This window comes from Haemaphysalis longicornis, unplaced genomic scaffold (assembly GCF_048455015.1).
Source record: "Haemaphysalis longicornis isolate Haplotype H1 unplaced genomic scaffold, Haemaphysalis longicornis Haplotype H1 scaffold_12, whole genome shotgun sequence".
Taxonomy (NCBI): Eukaryota; Metazoa; Arthropoda; class Arachnida; order Ixodida; family Ixodidae; genus Haemaphysalis; species Haemaphysalis longicornis.
This window is the reverse complement of record NW_027526225.1, coordinates 75,558,455-75,576,230: the sequence shown is the minus strand read 5'-3', so window position 1 is coordinate 75,576,230 and position 17,776 is coordinate 75,558,455. Positions and strand designations below refer to the sequence as shown.

The 17,776-nt window shown below is 49.4% G+C and overlaps 1 protein-coding gene across 1 annotated transcript in view; it reads left to right on the top strand.

Moving 5' to 3' along the window:
- Positions 1 to 866: 866 nt before the first annotated feature.
- The window catches only part of LOC144161682 (uncharacterized), a 41,193-nt gene continuing 24,283 nt past the window's right edge, over positions 867 to 17,776 (top strand). Inside the window, exons 1-3 of the mRNA XM_077692307.1 lie at positions 867 to 1,397; positions 4,312 to 4,542; positions 8,099 to 8,329. Coding sequence (XP_077548433.1) covers positions 867 to 1,397; positions 4,312 to 4,542; positions 8,099 to 8,329 — 993 coding nt within the window. The remainder of the gene's footprint in view (positions 1,398 to 4,311; positions 4,543 to 8,098; positions 8,330 to 17,776) is intronic.

Sequence of the window (17,776 nt, the reverse complement as noted above, 5' to 3'; positions counted from 1 at the left end):
CAATGCCTCACAGCTCCTTCAACCAAGTACGATGACGACGACGACGACTTAGTGCCTGGCGCGAACCTTGCGCGAGCTCTGGCATGGCCGCTATTTGCATAATGTAAATGGATCACTTCACCCCATCACATGGTTGTCTCATCTTCGTCCTGCCGCCACGTAATAATATTGTTCCAGCAGGGGCAGAAATCCGGCACTTCAGGTGCGATGTTGAACCCTAAGCATGTTCGTATGCTAGGCGCACAATAATTTTACCTAAAAGCATCAAACTACCTTCGTTTACAAATGCAATGTGTATGGCGGAGCAAAGAGAACACCCAAGAAAAAAATATCAGGAGTATTTCGAAACAAAACCTGCACTCCAACGCTCGAAACAGAGGCGCAACATGGCAAAATCGCACGCCGCCAAACCCACCATCACACTACACAAGTATTAGGCGATTCCAAGCAACACATTCGAAATCCCTACTGTATACAACAAACATCAACAGAGGGCGTGTGAGAAATTAACCAAATAACTTGGAAGCACACCCGACACCAACACTTGAAAAATGTCATGCATAAAAAAAAATAACCCTCAGCGGCATTTAGTTTGCATATAGAGCGTTCGCACTCCTATGTCCTTAGAAATTCTGAGGTGTCCTTTGATTTCTTATCAGTTGTTGGGTATTGGTTATTCGCCGAGGAAGGTCATCATAATCATCATAATCGTCGTCGTCGTCGTCGTCTTCGTTATCATCATCATGATTGTGGTCAACATCGCCCAAACGGCGCTCACTCGCATGGTCTGCGCATTCATTGACTTCACCATGAAAAAAGCCGGCACAAATTTGTCCTGCATGCGGAATACCGTCTTAATCCTCGTCATGACAGTGAGCGTGTTCGCATTCTCCCAGCTAGGGAAATATACAGCGTTGAAGTACTTGCTCCAGGACGAGAATCTGAAGCACATCGAATACTGGAGCAACGAAGTCGGCCAGGCTGCTCTACGCGAGGGCGAGCAGTATGAAGCGAGGCGGCTTCCGCACCGCGGAGGCTGGGCCGTGGAAGCGCGCTGTCGTAAACGCATGGATGTTCTGTTCTTCGTGCACGCCTGCTCACGAAAATGGAGACGGCGGGTGGCCGTCCGCGACACCCTCGTGGAGGAGGCGGCCGCAAGACGCTTCAACTGGGCCGCCGTGTTCTTCGTGGGTCGCCGTGCCAACGACCCACTCCTCGACGCCTGGCTCAACCTTGAGGCGGACGCCCTTGGCGACCTGGTGGTGTTCCCGTTAGAAGACGGCTACAGCACCATGACTCCCAAGTGGGTGGCCGGCATGAAATGGGTGGCTCACCGCTGTCCCAACGTGCCGGTGATCGTCAAGCTGGACGACGATGTCACCTTTCACCCGTTCAAGGTGAATGGCAATATGCCGGCGAACATCGACTCTATAGCCTTCAATGAAAGCCACGCTGTTCACCGAAAGTATAGGCCTCCGTTTCTGGGGCTGTAGTTGATGTCTAGTCGAGAGGTTCAACGATTGGGGCACAGTACGAAGCTAAATAAATTTTGGTTACGAACGCCTTTGTTTGGAGCTGGCAAATTAGGAACTAGTTCAGTTCAAATCAAACCTAAAATACATAAAATGAAATATGTACGCAAACAGTTATGGCAAACGTTCTTACTTGAATTCAGCGTTTTGTGATCAGGAGCTTTGTGGCCTAGTGGTCTGGGCAGTACATCAAATCGGCCACATAATTACTTCTAACGTTTTACCGAATCGATTGGTCGTTGAGCAGAGACGTCTACTGAAAATCACATTGCTAGACAAATATTTTAAACCCGCTATCACCATCCGCATTTGCCTGGTTACGTACCAATCAAACAAACGCTGCCTTCCATCATTTGTAGATCTGCCAAAACTCAGTGCGCAAAGCTCCGCCACTTCAATCCCCTCCAAGCGGGGCGTATAAACGGGGAAACCACTCTGTAGCAACTCCTTAACCAAGGGAAACCCTTTCGCCTCCGCACCTCGTGGGAATATGCTAAGGCATACTATGCAACCTTCTTTGGAAAACTCCCGCCAAAGCGTGACCTCAAGAAATACGTCCGTTGCCTTGTTTTGTGCAGACATGAGTGTTGGGTGTGTGAAGGTCTTGCTTAAATTTTAATGGGAAGGCATTAATTTGTCCAGAATGCGTAAAACCGCAAATTGAGTCGGCGTATCAGGCCAGCGTCTAAACACACGTCACTGCTGAGCGTTTCAAAAAGTGTGCGACGCTTTGCAAAACCCAAAATTGCGAAATTATGCTAAACGATGCCAGAGCATGGGCAGAGCCCCTTCGAAAGCGGAGAGTGTGCCCCACATAACACGTGCCCCATATCACGTGCCCCACATATCAGTAATGCTAACGCATAGAGTAACTTCCGGTTTCTAAGTCCCATGCCTACTATCCCCCTGCTAACGCTTGATGAGTCACTTCCGGTATCTTGTTCTCATGCCCATACATCGGTACTGCTAACGCCTGATGAGTCCCTTCTTGTTTCTTATTTGATATAAGGACTTTCTTTACGACTTTTGTATTATTTCTTATAACGACTGCCATCTAGGGGCCGACATAGCAGTCGAACAAATAATAAGGTTTCTAGAAAGAAACTGCACTTCAGACCCGATGTGACGTTCTGGAGATACGCACCGCAGGTAAAGAAGGGTTTTGTGGCCTTTGACTCCTCGCATTCGAAGAATGTCAAGTGCAGATTGGCAAACACTGCCCTAAACTCGGCTTTAGGCCGATAATGCTACCCTGAGATGCATAGGAGCTTGGATTGATTGATTGCAGGGTTTAACGCGCCGACGCAACGCTGGAGAGGAGGGGCGCCCTAGTGGAGTCATCCAGGTTAATTATGGCCATCTGTGGATCTTTAACGTGCGCTGCAATCTCGTGAAGGCAAGATAACCGTTGGTCATTTAGGGTAACAGAGTGAATCCCTAAAGAAGGCAAGCGTTGCAAGGGACGGCAGAAAGTTAGTTGGGCAGAGGAGATCAAGAAGTTTGCAGGGATAAATTGGTCGCAGTTAGCACAGGACCGGGGTTATTGGAGAATAATGGGAGAGGCCTTTGCCCTGCAGTGGGCGTAGATATTCTGGTGATTTTGATGATGATGATTTTTAACACCTGCCATGTTGGTGGCTGCCGTATTTTGACCACATGTGAATCTTTAACGTGCGCCGGAATTTCATACACACGGATGTTTTTGCTTTACGCCTCCATCAGAAAAGCGGCCGTTGCGGTCGGGAATCGATCCCGCGTCCTCGTGCTGGGCAGTGAAACGCCTTAGCCATTGAGCCACTGCGGCGAGTTGGAGAGGAGCTTCACACACAAAATCTCCACACTGCCCAATGCAGGCTATCCGAATGCGGTCCTGCTGTCGATCTACGAGTCGTTGCTTCAAAAGATAAAAGGAAAAGTCCACCGGGGTCCGAGCGAGGCTATTGACAGGAGCAAGCTTACGGTTGTGCATTATCTGCATAGAATCACACATAACATTAAGATGCAGCCAGAGAGGGGGCGACAGTTGTGTGCTCAGCCCCATAAAATGGGTATGCCATATGCCTCCATGTCAATCATCCAATGATAGAGAGACATTGCACAACTAACCGCCGTACCAAGTGCGCAGCATGTGTGCAGTGGGTTGTATACAAGCTACCGTTATCGTGCGGGAAAACCTACATTGGCCAGACCACCCGTTGTATCAATGATCGAGTTCGAAAGCACAAGGCCGCAACAAAGAATGTTCCGCCAGGACACTTGGCCACACACTTCCGAGGTTGCCCCAAGTGTGAAGTGGACTTCCATAGCGTCATGACCATGTATAAAAACCGTAATAGGCTTGCGCTCGAAATCATCGAAGCTATAGAAATTGAAGAAAACGTCGACGATTGTGTCAGCACAGCGTCGGTAGCGCTAACGTAAAAACTTTCTGCGCACTGTTATACATGGAGAACGGGGTTAGAGGGAGATATAAATGCACGAGGCGAGGCGTAATAAAATTAATTTGGTAATGTCGGCGCTTGTGCTTCGTCTTTCGTCTTTGTGTGTGTCCTGAGTGAACTTTAGGCTGACCAGTAATTAATCAATTATTATCGAACAAGCTCAGATTCTGCCTATGCTAACACCTTATTATATAGCTACAGTTTTTTTTTGTTCCGGTACCCACATATCAGTACTGCTAACGCCTGTAGAGCTGATTCCGGGTTCTTATTGCCATACCCACATATCGGTGCTGCTAACGCCTTATGACTGGCTCCGGTTTCTCATTCCTACGTCTCAGCTTAGCCAGTACCTGCAGACGGAGTTCCCCCGGGAGCCCGCACGCCTGCACTGCTACGTTAACGTTGGCCAGAAAGTGTTCAGGGAACCAGGCAGCCGTTTTTTTGTGAGAACGGACGACGCCCCAATGGAGGAGTACTTCACCTACTGTTCCGGCCAGGCCGTCATAATGACCTTCAACGTCATGCGAACGCTCCTTAGAGGGTCATCCAAGGTGCATCCCCACCCTACGGTACGGCCTCTTGTCGCCTTTGCGGGCACTTCCCCGAAAAGCGACACTTCCACTCGCGAAAATACAGGCTCGAAATTCAGGTTTTTTTCGTATGTACGCTCCAATATTTCAGTTGCGGCAAAGTATACGTGCTTACCTGCGCTGATCCGATATAATTCCATGCCTCTATATGATGTTACGTATGCACTCACTCGGGTGACCTATACATCCCAAGATGCTTTGCACTTAGCTACGAGGCAGGAGGAAGACACGAATCGTCAATCGCTCCTAGCGGTGCGTTAAATTTTGCGCACGTATTCTTAAGTGTGCCTCAGGTTTGTGTCGAATAAAGGCAGTCAAAACTAAGTGCAAGCTTGGTTAATTAAAAAGACTGCTTTATCCCGACAACACTAATCCTAATTTTATCGTAAACTTCGAAAAAATAGAGTAGATATAAAAAAGCATGTCAAGTGGTGGCGCCTTAGCCACTTTTCTGGGACGTCACGTAATCGTGTTTGTGCTATTTTTGGGCGAAGAACTAAGCCATGTCTGAGACGAATGGCAGGGCGATTATAGCGTGTTCCGCAGTTCCGTTCGATCACATCACTTGAGTGCACACGTGCTGTTTACACACTAAACAGGATGGTTCTATCTTTGGCCCATACGACTTCACCCCTGCCCATAACACGCCACTGCAGCGCGAAATTTGAAAGATGTTCTATGTTTCTTGCTTTTTTCGGATAAAACATAATTTTTGCCTGCCATGAGGCTGAGTAAGGTACTGACTGACGCCTGGTTCTTTAAAAGTAAACGAAGGTTTACTCCGCCTTGATGACCTTAAAATGATTCACTCCGCTATTTGGCCTTCCCAACGCCACTCCCTGTGCTCGGTCCACATTTGCAAGACTTCACACTCAGGTCTTCGCGAAAGGAACAGTGGGTAGAAGCTGGCTAAAGCCCATGTTGCAGTAATTTACGTCCAGATTCGGCGACGCGACGCGATCCTGCGGGGTAGCCACCTTTCTTCGCAGCTGCTGCAACTTGCGAAGTTATTGGCTGGCGGTGAAGTTATTCCTGCGAACGCCGCAAACCGCCAACACCGCCAGACAATGGGTATTCCACTAGATAAAAGAATCAATTTCATGGTCAGCCTATTCTGCAGGAAACGCTATTTTTACTGACAGAGCTCGTACATTTCTGGGCAGGCAGAATGTCACGTTGAGCTTTCTATAAGTATAGTCATATCATCATAAATATGCTACACCTGCCAGATGACTATAGTGGAAAGAAAGGAGCTTAACGTTTGAGTTAATACTTGGGCGCGAGATGTTCGGTTTGGGAGGGGGAGGGGCGTGCATAGAGAGTCATTTATTGAATATTGGAATGTTGCTCACTAGATGCAGTTCTCTTTCAAGCCACCAAGTGTCCGTTATTACCATTCCAGCCACTAAGAGGGTGTCCCATTTGCGGGAAGCCTTCTCTTCAACTGGCAGTACTCATCGTCGCAACCAAGTTTTACCACACGTCGACACCCGCACTAACGGGAAAAATGTTTTTTTTTTCAGCATTTCGAAGTGTTTATTTTGTGAGCATTGTTGGGGAAAGGATCCTGGCGGCGTTGAGCCATCCATCGTTTGTCATATACAGCCTGCGGAGTTTACACTGCGGCTACTTTATATTTCCTATACAGTACAGAAAAAATGAACTTCTTGCAGTACGCAAAGCATTAATGAAAGATGATGATGGGTTGCACATTGCGTAACGCTATTTAAAACGTACGTAAACACCGTTTCATACCAAAAAAACACCAGTATAAACAACTATTCATTCAGACAATTTTCCGCAAACATTTCTCGATTTGCAAGAAAATTGTCTCTTCACTTCGATGCACATGTCTTCACCGAATTTTCCTCTCTCATCCGCTATCCTCTCAACTCATTCCATCCCGTGTCGTTCCTACCAGGAGAAATACAATGGGGGTTTGTTCTATTCAATTTAGTTTTTCGGGCTTCCACTGTTCGCGCGCGATCAATTGAAACCAATCAATTTTTGTGGACTTGGAATACCGCCTCGAGGTCTAGTCTTGGGTTTCAAGCTCTTTTCGTATTTTTTGGTCCACATATGGTTTTTCATGCGGATTTTCATTTGATGCAGCAAAGATAAAGCACACTTGTAGTCGCAGTTAAAAGCACGCTGCAAGGGCCATCTATGAATTGACGGTTCGCATTCAATGCGCCTGATGTTTTCTTTTTGATATACGAACGCGTTTTCCAGATTCAGCCATTTCTAAAGGTTTTGGATATATAAACTTCCCGTTCCAGAATTTGGTTTTACGGTTTCGGCTGCGTGGTTGAATCGAAGGTTAGACACTGAGTTTACAGACCGACATTGGATGGTTTAGGTAGCACACCGAAGAGTATCGTCTCTAAAAGACCATGATTTGATGGCACTGCGTTGATGGAAGTTACCTAGCACTTTCGTGGTTTGAGGCCAGAAAAAAAAAGATAAATGAGATAGGAGGCGGAGTTGCAAAATGGCAGCAGAATTGACGGATGCGCTTTCGAAACAGAGACTCCGGTAGCATTCGGCTTCTGCAAGAGGCACCGCTTGGGCACTAAGCTCCTCCTCTCTTTATGAACATCGTCGATGTGAAGACTGTAGCTGAAGCCGTCTTGGGCCCAGTTTCCCTGCTTTTGCGTAGACGAAACGTTCCTCCATATTGGCCCAAGGGGTCTCGTCTTATGGAGTTGAGAGAAATGTGAGGTGCACATAGCACCCCCTCTGGCAACCCAAACCAACCACTTTTTTATAGTTTACTGTGTCACAGCACGGTGGAGTGTCGCACACGTGACAACAACAGCGACATGGCTGGCGGTCCTGGTCAGCTTCTCCCTTCATATTCAGCGCTCACTGATCCTGAGGGCTAAGGCAGCAGTCGTTGCATCTCTAGCCTTGGTCGTCTGGTTCGACCTAGGCATTCTATTTTAGCTGCACGGCACTTTAAGGGCCCCGCTTACCGTCATAACTACTGCGGGATCATGGCGTCACGCGCCAAAACAGGGGCTTCGAAAAGATAACCGTTTCCGCTAGTCGGGATAGAACCTGCGTCTCTCCCGTAACTAAGCTCATGTCTGAACCATCGGGCCGCCGAACCTCACGTTACTCACATGGTAAGTGTTGGGGGTAGTCTCTGCGCTGCGCCACCGCCACGGAGGCTGCTATAAAACGCCATAAAATATTTCAATATTGCCCTTAATGAGAAGTCAATGAGACGGCCTCTTCATGGGCCTTTATCTGGGGCTCCGCCGCCCTCTCTGGACGGCTTTCGGTATCAACGCCAGGCTGATACTGAAACTACTCACAAGATGGTGCTACAGCCCCTTTGGCGAACCACTACTCCGCACTTCGGCAGCTTCCACGTTGAGTGGAACCGCTTTCTTTTTGCTCTGCTCTCGATTTCCCACTTTCATTTGCCCCTTCATAAACGTTTTTCCATCCATAAAAACAGTTGAAGCTGAAATTACGCAAACGTGCTAACGTTTCAACAATTCCTTATTTCTTTCTCCGGCCAACGCAGGACGACGCGTACGTGACCGGCGACCTCGCTCTACTTCAGGGAGTCGGCCACGTCGACATTAGTCACTTGTACATCTATGATTCCTTTGGAGAACCAGACGGAAGCTGCCTTTTCGTCGCCGATTGCATCTTCATGCACTGGCCGGTCCTTAGAGGTGGGAAGGTCATTGAAGAAGCCGTCCGGACCATAAACGCTCGCTTCTACTGGTCTGTCCTGCTCTTGGACCGAAAGGTGCACGCTGGAGTGTGGCTGGACTTATCATCCAGGCTGAAGTCCCGCGAATATGCACTTGCTTTCCAAGAGACGAGGGCACCGCTGGTCAAACGCAACGGAATTGATAAAATGCAACAAGCGCCTCTCCGTCACCATAGAGGACGTTGAATTTTCTCGAAAGATTTTCTTGGACGCTAAGCGGAAATAGGGCTTTACCAGACGGGCGTAGTCCGATGCTCGAGAGTGCATATGTGTATATGCTCGCCATCATGTAAAAATAAACCCGACTGTGATTACGTGTACGTCATGCCGCATTGTCCTCCCCTGGAGCATACCCTGTGGGAAATGGCATTATGATTGCTACCCATACAATCTCTTGTTGCTAACAGGTGGGTTGATATACGAAAGCGATTTCTGTCTGCTCCATACGAAAGAGCAGATTCTCCCCGTGTACAGTGACATTCCTTGTATAAGCAATTTACTCATATGGTTTCAGTAACAATCGTATCACGTTCTTTATTCTTATAAAGTGACATACCCAACATTTGACGTCAAAATAGTAGGGCGCTAACGCTGGGCCGGAGTTTTTTATGTTGGTAAGTAATACCCCTATCATAAGGGCACTTTGACTCCCGATTGACTCGGTCCGCATAGGGCGCTGATACACGGACGTTTCAATCGCGATGGAGCCCGATCCCGCTAGAACTAAATCCGGGTTTCCAAATTGCAATTAAGGTTTCCAAGCGCGACCAGGCGAAATCTGTGATACACTTGTTCCCGCTAAGTAATCGCACAGAAGTGGACAACATCAACTAATGCCCAAAATTGTATCTAAAAACTTGATCCAAATAATTGTGAGGCAACATTTATATAGTTATGTATGCCTACGACTACCGAAAGCTACCAGACGCCGGACGGAAAGCCAATTATTTGGCGCCACATGGAGTACGAGAGTTTAACTGGTACAACTTCATCGTGATTGAAACGTGCTTAGTAGCATTGGCGGTGCGTCGAGCGCGCTCGTAAATTCAATCGCGCTTCCCTTCAATCCGGATAGAAAGTGCCCTTGTGACAGGGGTAGTACTGAAGTAGCCCACTAGGAAAAGGCTCTCAGGGGCCTTTTGAAATTAGTAAAACTTTAGTACCACACCTTAGGAATATCGGAAGCACTTTTAGAATCCCCGAGTATGTCCTCACAACGCGCTCATTGCCCCATGTGTTGAGGTTAACCGTAGGTTTAACAGTGCGTCAGATATGAATGGCCCAGCGGATGGCAGGAACAATTCTACCCTTTGTCCTTGATGCTAGAACGGTAGAACTCGAAGAGCTAGAAAAATTGTGTTCGCCTGTTAAGAGAAACAAATGTTGAAACTTCATGTTTTTTTAGGAACTTGTTCGGTGCCTGCGGTCTCTTTTTTGGGTTTTTACAACCTACTTAACGATAGCTGTGTAAAACAGAATATATCTGAAGTGGCTACGTCCAGTCGTCTTCGGAAGCTAATCTCCGCATGTGCATTTCGGTTCCGAGTCTCCTCCTTTTATTAAGTGTAAAGTAATTTTCTGTGTGTTTTTGGATGAACCAACAAAAAGGAGAAAAACAAGGCCGCAGTTGGCGTTTCTGTTCTTTTCTCAGTGGGGCGAGGGGGACAATTTAAAAAAGAGAATTTCGAGAAGAGGAAAATGCTCCTGGAAAACTTGGTCTCGACGTAATGACGGACAAAGCCATTCACTCAAGCGAGGAGAAGAGGTAGGACGAAAGGTAACAGAAAGCGCCCATTTCGCTCCGTTGCAAGGAAAAAGTAAAGAAGTGAGGCGGTGGCTGAATCATGAATTAGGACAATTGCCCTAAATTGACAAACAGAGGAAGGAACACAGTATGCGCATTGTCTGTCTTCCTTCCTCTGTTTGTCAATTTAGCGCAATTGTCGTAATTCATAATGGACCAACGAACCGAACGGCACATTTTACTGAAGGCTGAATTCCGAGACTCGGTGCCCTACTGGTCGTTTCTCCAGGCCTCAGTTCATTTCTGCAATGTTTCTCGTACTGGGCCCATATAGAGAATGAATGGTTCTCCAATTTCGATGGCGCCGGAACCTGGTTGGAAGCCTCATGCAAAAATAAAACACCATTTTAGTATCAGGAAGCCTCTAGGAAATTACTGAAGAATATGGGGAACAAAATGTACGCAGCAATTTTGCTTATACGTGGAACGCGAACAAATGCACAAACGAAAGTTTTTTTTTCCCTCTGTACTGAGTAGCAATCTTTCCGAACAGTCTGCTAACATATGGGTCTGGATTCACTTCTTTTTTCGGAGTTTCTGGTGTGATTTTTGTCGCAACTTGTCTGATTTATAAATTGTCGTTGTTGTCGAATAAGAGGGATGAAAAATAAACATTTGCTTTCCGATGCTAACATTAAGCTTTAGAAGTGGCTTTCGACACATGCTCTATAGTTGAGACTCCGATAACACTGACGACACCTCTCAATTCCAATCACGCTCAAGTTCGCAGATAACGGTTCCGCTTCCCTTTCATTTGTTAAACTTGGAAGCAAGCAAAACTGTCGCATGTGCAAGTCCTTTTCTTTTTTACGGCAGCAGTAACAGATTTGTGTTGTCTGCGTTATTTCCAAGAGCACTGGACAGCGACGCGTTCATGCCTGCGCACACCAACACCAAGTGAAAGTCAAGTGAAACACCATTTGAGCCGTGAGTTGCAGCTTCATTTACGGAATAATAAAGGTTCAATTCACGACTTAACTCGATTGGCGGTCGAGGCGCAAATCAGTTTCACTCGGGACGCAACTTGGATGTCATCTCGAGTCCCCGCACTAAACACTACCGCCATTATCTTCGTAGTGGAGATGCTGCCATTTTTTTTTCAACTGCGAAGTGTTTGAGGAAGTTGAATAGCTTTCCTTTGTACCCGTTCGTTTGCATTGAGGTGCATGTGAAACATTCCGTCGCTGATAATCTTTTATAGATGTCCCGCTAGCACGAATTGGTGTACTGGACTTACAACAGAAGCACGCACTCCCACCTAACAGCTACATTATGAAATGTTGCTAAATACATGATCTCTCTTCGCTTGTGGCCACCATGAGATTGTCACGAAGCGAAGGACGACGCAGTTGTGTTGAAGGATAAACAAGTTTATTGGAGCGAATTTGTGCTCCCCTAACAACCCAAAAGAATACAGAGGCGGCGAAGCAGCGGTCAACAAAGTGACTTGCGTCGGCGAGCGTCGCAGAATCGAATACCCCGGCGTCTGCTCTGCCGGCTTTTTGTCTTTCGGTGCGCGTGGTTCTCGAACCGTCGATTCACATCGAGAACATTGTAGATCAAAGAAGATTATTCCGGGCTGTTCACGTTAGATCGGAATTCTCTCCTATCAAAACAGATAACACATGGGGCAAAGAAAGAAAGAATGGAACGCGCGCTTCTCTTGGCACAGAGATAACACAGACCGGCGCAGCCGGGTGGTAAAAGCAAAACACAAATAAACAAACCCAATGCACGGTTCGCAGCATTACCCCCCCCCCCCTCTAAGAGTGCATCGACCCGATGCTAACATAAGCGACAGTCCGGACAAATAAAAATAAAAGTTCGTCATCGTCTGTACAAAGGTTTTAAGCGAACCACGTGGACGACTTCGGGCCGCGTGTGTCGTCGTGATGTGCCGGAGTCACCACTGGGGATCACCTCGTAGGTTAATTGGCCAACACGTCGTAGAATCTGGTAGGGTCCGAAATACCGTCGCAGAAGTTTTTCACTGAGTCCGCGTCGTCGAATGGGAGTCCAAACCCACACACGATCCCCTGGTTCGTACTCGGCGGATCGGCGTCGGAGGTTGTAGCGGCCGGCATCCACCAGCTGCTGGTCCGTTATACGAACTCGAGCGAGCTGGCGGGCCTCCTCCGCACTCTGAATGCATCCGTGGACGTCGGCGTTCAGGTCGTCGTCTTCTACGTGAGGCAGCGTGGCGTCAAGCATTGTAGTCGGCAGTCTTCCGTAGACGAGCTCGAACGGTGTCATCTGCGTGGTTTCTAGGATAGCCGTGTTGAACGCAAACGTGACATACGGGAGCACTTCGTCCAAGTCTTATGTTCAACATCGACGTACATGGACAGCATATCCGTAATCGTCTTGTTCAAACGTTTCGTTAGTCCGTTCGTTTGGGGGTGGTATGCCGTCGTTCTTCGGTGATCCGTGTTGCTGTAGCGTAAGCTTCCTTGCATGAGCTCCGCAGTAAAGGCTGTTCCGCGGTCCGTGATGAGGACTTCAGGGGCTCCATGTCGCAGCACAACTTGTCTTATGAGAAACTTGGCGACTTCTTGTGCAGTCCTCCTTGGAAGAGCGGCGGTCTCCGCGTAGCGCGTCATGTAGTCTGTTGCTACGACAATCCACTTGTTCTCGGATCCTGACGTAGGGAACGGGCCCAGAAGGTCCATTCCAGTCTGTTGGAATGGCCTTGATGGGACGGCGATCGGCTGCAGAAGTCCGGCGGGTCTCGTTGGTGGCGTTTTTCGTCGCTGACAGTCACGGCAGCTCCGGACGTAGTGGGTGACGTCGGATGTAAGGCGGGGCCAGTAGTACGTCGCCTTGATTTTTCCAATTGTGCGGGCTGTGCCGAGATGTCTTGAAGACGGGTCGTCGTTATATGCTTCCAAAATTTCGTCACGACGGTCTGCGGGGATGACAAGAAGGTAATTCGTTCTCGTTCCGGGGTGAAATTCTTCATCACGAGGACGGAGTTTCTCAGGCTGAATGCTGGTAAGCTGCGTTTGAATGTTCTAGGTACGGTGACGTTGCATCCCTCGAGGTAGTCGATTATAACGCGTAAGTCAGGGTCGGCACGCTGCTGGGCGGCTAGGTCGCTCTCCATCACGATTCCGAAGAACGTGCTGTCTTCATCTGAGTCTTGTGCTGGTGGGTCGACGGGGGCGCGGGACAGGCAGTCGGCGTCGGAGTGTTTTTTGCCAGATTTATAAACGACTGTAACGTCGAACTCCTGCAGGCGCAAATTCCACCGCCCAAGACGGCCAGAGGGGTCCTTCAAATTGGCGAGCCAACACAGCGCGTGGTGGTCTGTCACAACCTTGAATGGTCTTCCATACACGTATGGGCGAAATTTTAAAATCGCCCATATAATTGCCAGGCACTCTTTCTCTGAGGCAGAGTAGTTTTTCTCCTCCTTCGACAGACCACGGCTTGCATAGGCGATTACCTTTTAGCACCCGCTTTGTTTTTGGATGAGGACGGCACCCAAGCCTATATTACTGGCGTCCGTGTGTATTTCCGTTTCGGCGTTTTCGTCGAAATGAGCGAGCACGGGCGGGCTTTGCAGCCGCTTTTCAGCTCGCCGAATGCTTTTTCTTGGTCGTTGTCCCAGCTGAAATGGGTGCTATCTTTCGTCAAGCGCGAGAGCGGCTCTGCAATGCGTGCGAAGTTTGCGACAAAGCGCCGGTAGTATGCGCACAGTCCTAGAAATCTTAACACGCCCTTGTTGTCTTTCGGTTTTGGGAAGTTCGCAACGGCTGAAGTTTTTGCTGGGTCAGGTAGGACTCCCGCGGCATGTACGACGTGCCCAAGAACTTAAGTTCCTCGTACGCAAATCGGCACTTTTCAGGCTTCAGCGTTAGCCCCGACGTACGAACTGTCTCGAGTACACACTCCAACCTTGCGAGGTGTTCGTCGAAAGTCCGGGCGAATACGAAAACGTCGTCGAGGTATACGAGGCAGGTGTGCCACTTCAGGCCAGCTTGCACCGTGTCCATGACTCGTTGAAACGTTGCTGGCGCCGTGCACAGACCGAAAGGCATCACCTTGAACTCGTATAGGACATCCGGGGTTATAAATGCAGTCTTCTCTCGGTCTCTCTCGTCCACTTCAATTTGCTAGTAGCCGGTCTTCAGATCCATAGATGAGAAGTACTTCACAGGGCAGATGTGGTCGAGGGCGTCGTCGATTCGTGGCAGGGGGTACACATCATTTTTGGTGATTTTGTTCTGTCGCCGGTAGTCAATGCAGAACCTTAATGTGCCGTCTTTTTTCTTCACGAGTACGACCAGCGCAGCCCACGGACTTTTCGATGGCTGTATTATGTCGTCGCTGAGCATGTCGTCGACTTGAGTCCGGATGGCTTCCCGCTCGTGTGAAGAGACGCGGTACGGTGACTGTCGGGTAGGTCGGGCTCCATCTTCGGTTGTAATTCGGTGCTTCGCTAGGGGTTTCTGACGTAATTTTGAGTTTGCCGAAAAACACTCGCTGTAGCGACGGAGCAAATTCAGTAATCTGTCCCGATTTTCTTGCGGCAGCGCCGGGTTCACGTCGAAAGGTTGCGGCGTCTTGGAAGCACCTGCGCGTGCGCATTCAAAGTTAACGACCGCGATCACTTGACTTGCTTCTTGCGTTTCTTGGAGGAACGCAATTGCAGCGCCCTGTTTAGATGCTCGTACTCCTCGGTGAAATTGGTGACAAAAACATGGGATTTGCATTGCTTAAAGCGCGCAATGCCTCTTGCGACGGAGACACCGCGGTTGAGAAGCAACCTTTGGTCACCCTCTACGATAGCGTCGATGTTAGGAGCAGCATCCTCACAGTAGACGGCGATCATCAAGCTTGCGCGGGGTGGCAGGGTGACCTGATTGTCGGCGATCCTTACAGCAGCACGGTGATCGGGGTTCAGTGGCGGCGTCGTAGAGTGATCACAGGAAAAAGTTATCGACTTGGTCTGGAGATCAATTATTGCACCGTTGTCCGTCAAAAAGTCCATTCCGAGTATTACGTCGCGTGAGCAGTTAGGTAAAATTACGAACGCAGCAGGGTACGTGATGCTGTCTATGGTGACGCGGGATGTGCACGTTCCACTTGGAGTTACGAGATGGCCTCCTGCTTAGCGTATATGCGGACCGTCCCATCTTGTCGTAACTTTCTTCAGCTTAGACGCGAATGACCCGCTCATCACAGAGTAGTCGGCTCCCGTGTCGATGAGGGCGACTACGTCAAAGCCGTCGATGGACAACTGGACGTCGGACGCTGCCTTCCTCGAGTTATTGGTGCGTCGGGGCGTCGCATCTCGGCTTGTGCGTGTTGACGGTCGGGTGCTGTGCGTCGTCGTTGTCGTGGTCTCAGCGGCAGGTTTGGTCATGTCAAGTGCGCGTCGCCCCGTGTGGTTGTCGTCGTGTTCAGGAGTCACGTCAAAGTTAGGTCGGGTCGTCGGGATGAGGGCATGTCGTAAGTCACAGTATTCGGCGAATCGTTGCGTCGTTGGAGGGTTTTCGGTTTTCCGCTGTTGTGCAACTTCACCTCCAGAAGTTGCCGCCTTTAGTTTCCCCCGCGTGGGCTGGGGGACCTTCCACGGGCGAAGTCAGCCCTGCTACGGCGGTCCGGCGACTGGTACGGGTAGGGCGATGGCGAACGGTTGAAACGGGCTGGTCCACGGCTGGTGTTGGACAGGTATTCTTCAATGTTAGATTGGCGCTGGCCGGGTTGGGGGCGTGGTGCGTCGACGGAGAAACCACGAAGTCCGAGTCTCTTGTATGGGCAGCGACGGTAGACGTGGTCGGCCACTCCGCAGTGGTAGCGCAGAGGATGATTATCAGGTGTTCGCCATACGTCAGTCTTCCTCGGCGGCTGGTTTCGTACTACAGGGGGTCGGGCGGGTGACAGTGGGCGGCGGCAGGGCGGGGCCTCTTGACGACGTGTTGGAACAGGGCGGTGTCGACGAACAGCCGCGGAGTACGTCATAGCCTCTGGCTCGCGGGGTGCTTCGGACGGCATAGAAGTTCCGAAAGCCTGTTGTACTTCTTCCCGGATTACGTCAGTCAGGGAAGCGACTTGAGGGTGTGGCGTTGTCGTCGGGAAAAGTTTCCGCAGCTCCTCCCTCACCACTGCCCGGATGGTGTCGCGTAGTGAGTCGGAGTTAATAGCGCCGGCACCAATCATCTCTGAAACCAGCGAATTGATAGGGCGTTGGTACTGCCTCGTTCGGATTTCGAGCGTCTTCTCCATCGCGGCGGCCTCAGACGCGAATTCGGACATGGTCTTGCGGGGGGTTGCGAACAAGGCACGCGAAGAGCTCTTGCTTCACACCTCGCATCAGAAACCGTAGTTTCTTTTCTTCCGTCATTCCTGGTTCCGCATGGCGAAAAAGTCGCTTCATCTCCTCAAAGAAGATCACGACACCTTCGTTGGGGTGCTGCGTTCGAGTTTCAAGCAAAAGTGCAGCTCGCTCTTGTCTCACAACGGTAGTGAAGGTCTTAAGGAACTCCCTTTTGAATTGAGTGCAGTCGGTCAAAGAACTCTCATGGTTCTCGAACCAAGTTCGAGCAGCATCTTCTAAGTAAAAAAAGACATGCCGGAAAGTTTCTTCGTCGTCCCACCTGTTGAAGATGCGGAAGCGCTCCAGCTTCTCCAACCATTCTTCGGGGTCTTCAGCTGGGGCTCCCCGGAACGATGGCGGTTCCCGGGGATGCTGCAGGACGATTGGCGACGTTGTTTCTTGCACCATGGTGTTGGTTGCAGCGTTCCTTCTCTTGGGCCCTTCTGGCATGAGACCGAACTCGGGTAGCAATCCTTGCAGTCGGCGGCTTTCTTTGGTTGGGCTGGCTTGGCGGCTTCCAGATGTCGTAGAGAGCATAAAGGGTGAGTACCCGGCACCTCCACCAGATGTCACGAAGCCAAGGACGACGCAGTTGTCTTGAAGGATAAACAAGTTTATTGGAGTGAACTTGTGCTCCCCTAACAACTCCAATAAATACAGAGGTGGCGAAGAAGCGGTCAACAAAGTGACTTGCGTCGGCGAGCGTCGCAGAATCGAATACCCCGGCGTCTGCTCTGCCGGCTTTTTATCTTTCGGCGCGCGTGGTTCTCGAACCGTCGATTCGCATCGAGAACATTGTAGATCCAAGAAGATTATTCCGGGCTGTTCACGTTAGATCGGAATGCTCTCCTATCAGAACAGATAACACATGCGGCACAGAAATAAAGAATGGAACACGTGCTTCCCTTGGCACAGAGATAACACAGACCAGCGCAGCCGGGCGGTAAAAGCAAAACACAAATAAACAAACCCAATGCACGGCTCGCGGCAATATGCCCACTCCACACTCTGCTTACGAAGCACATTTATGCCTCGATATTGGAATGGAAGATAAATACAGGCCCCAGCTTTCCCATTGCGCTACTTTGCGTCGTCTTTTTCTGGCGAAATGGCCACAGCTGTTGGGGCACCCAAACGCTTTCAGAAAAAAAGTTTAACCCCAACATGTACCTTATAAATCAGAAAATATTTCGCTAAAGGTACAGAAAAATAGGCTAAACATGATCCAAAAAAAGGATGTATGCTTAAAGAAGGCAATGAATGATTGCAATAGCCCCGAATTTCTTAAGAAATCTCTAGTAAATAAACGGACCTAACTTGCGGAAAAATTTCTATAGCATCACATCATTCCTAAGGA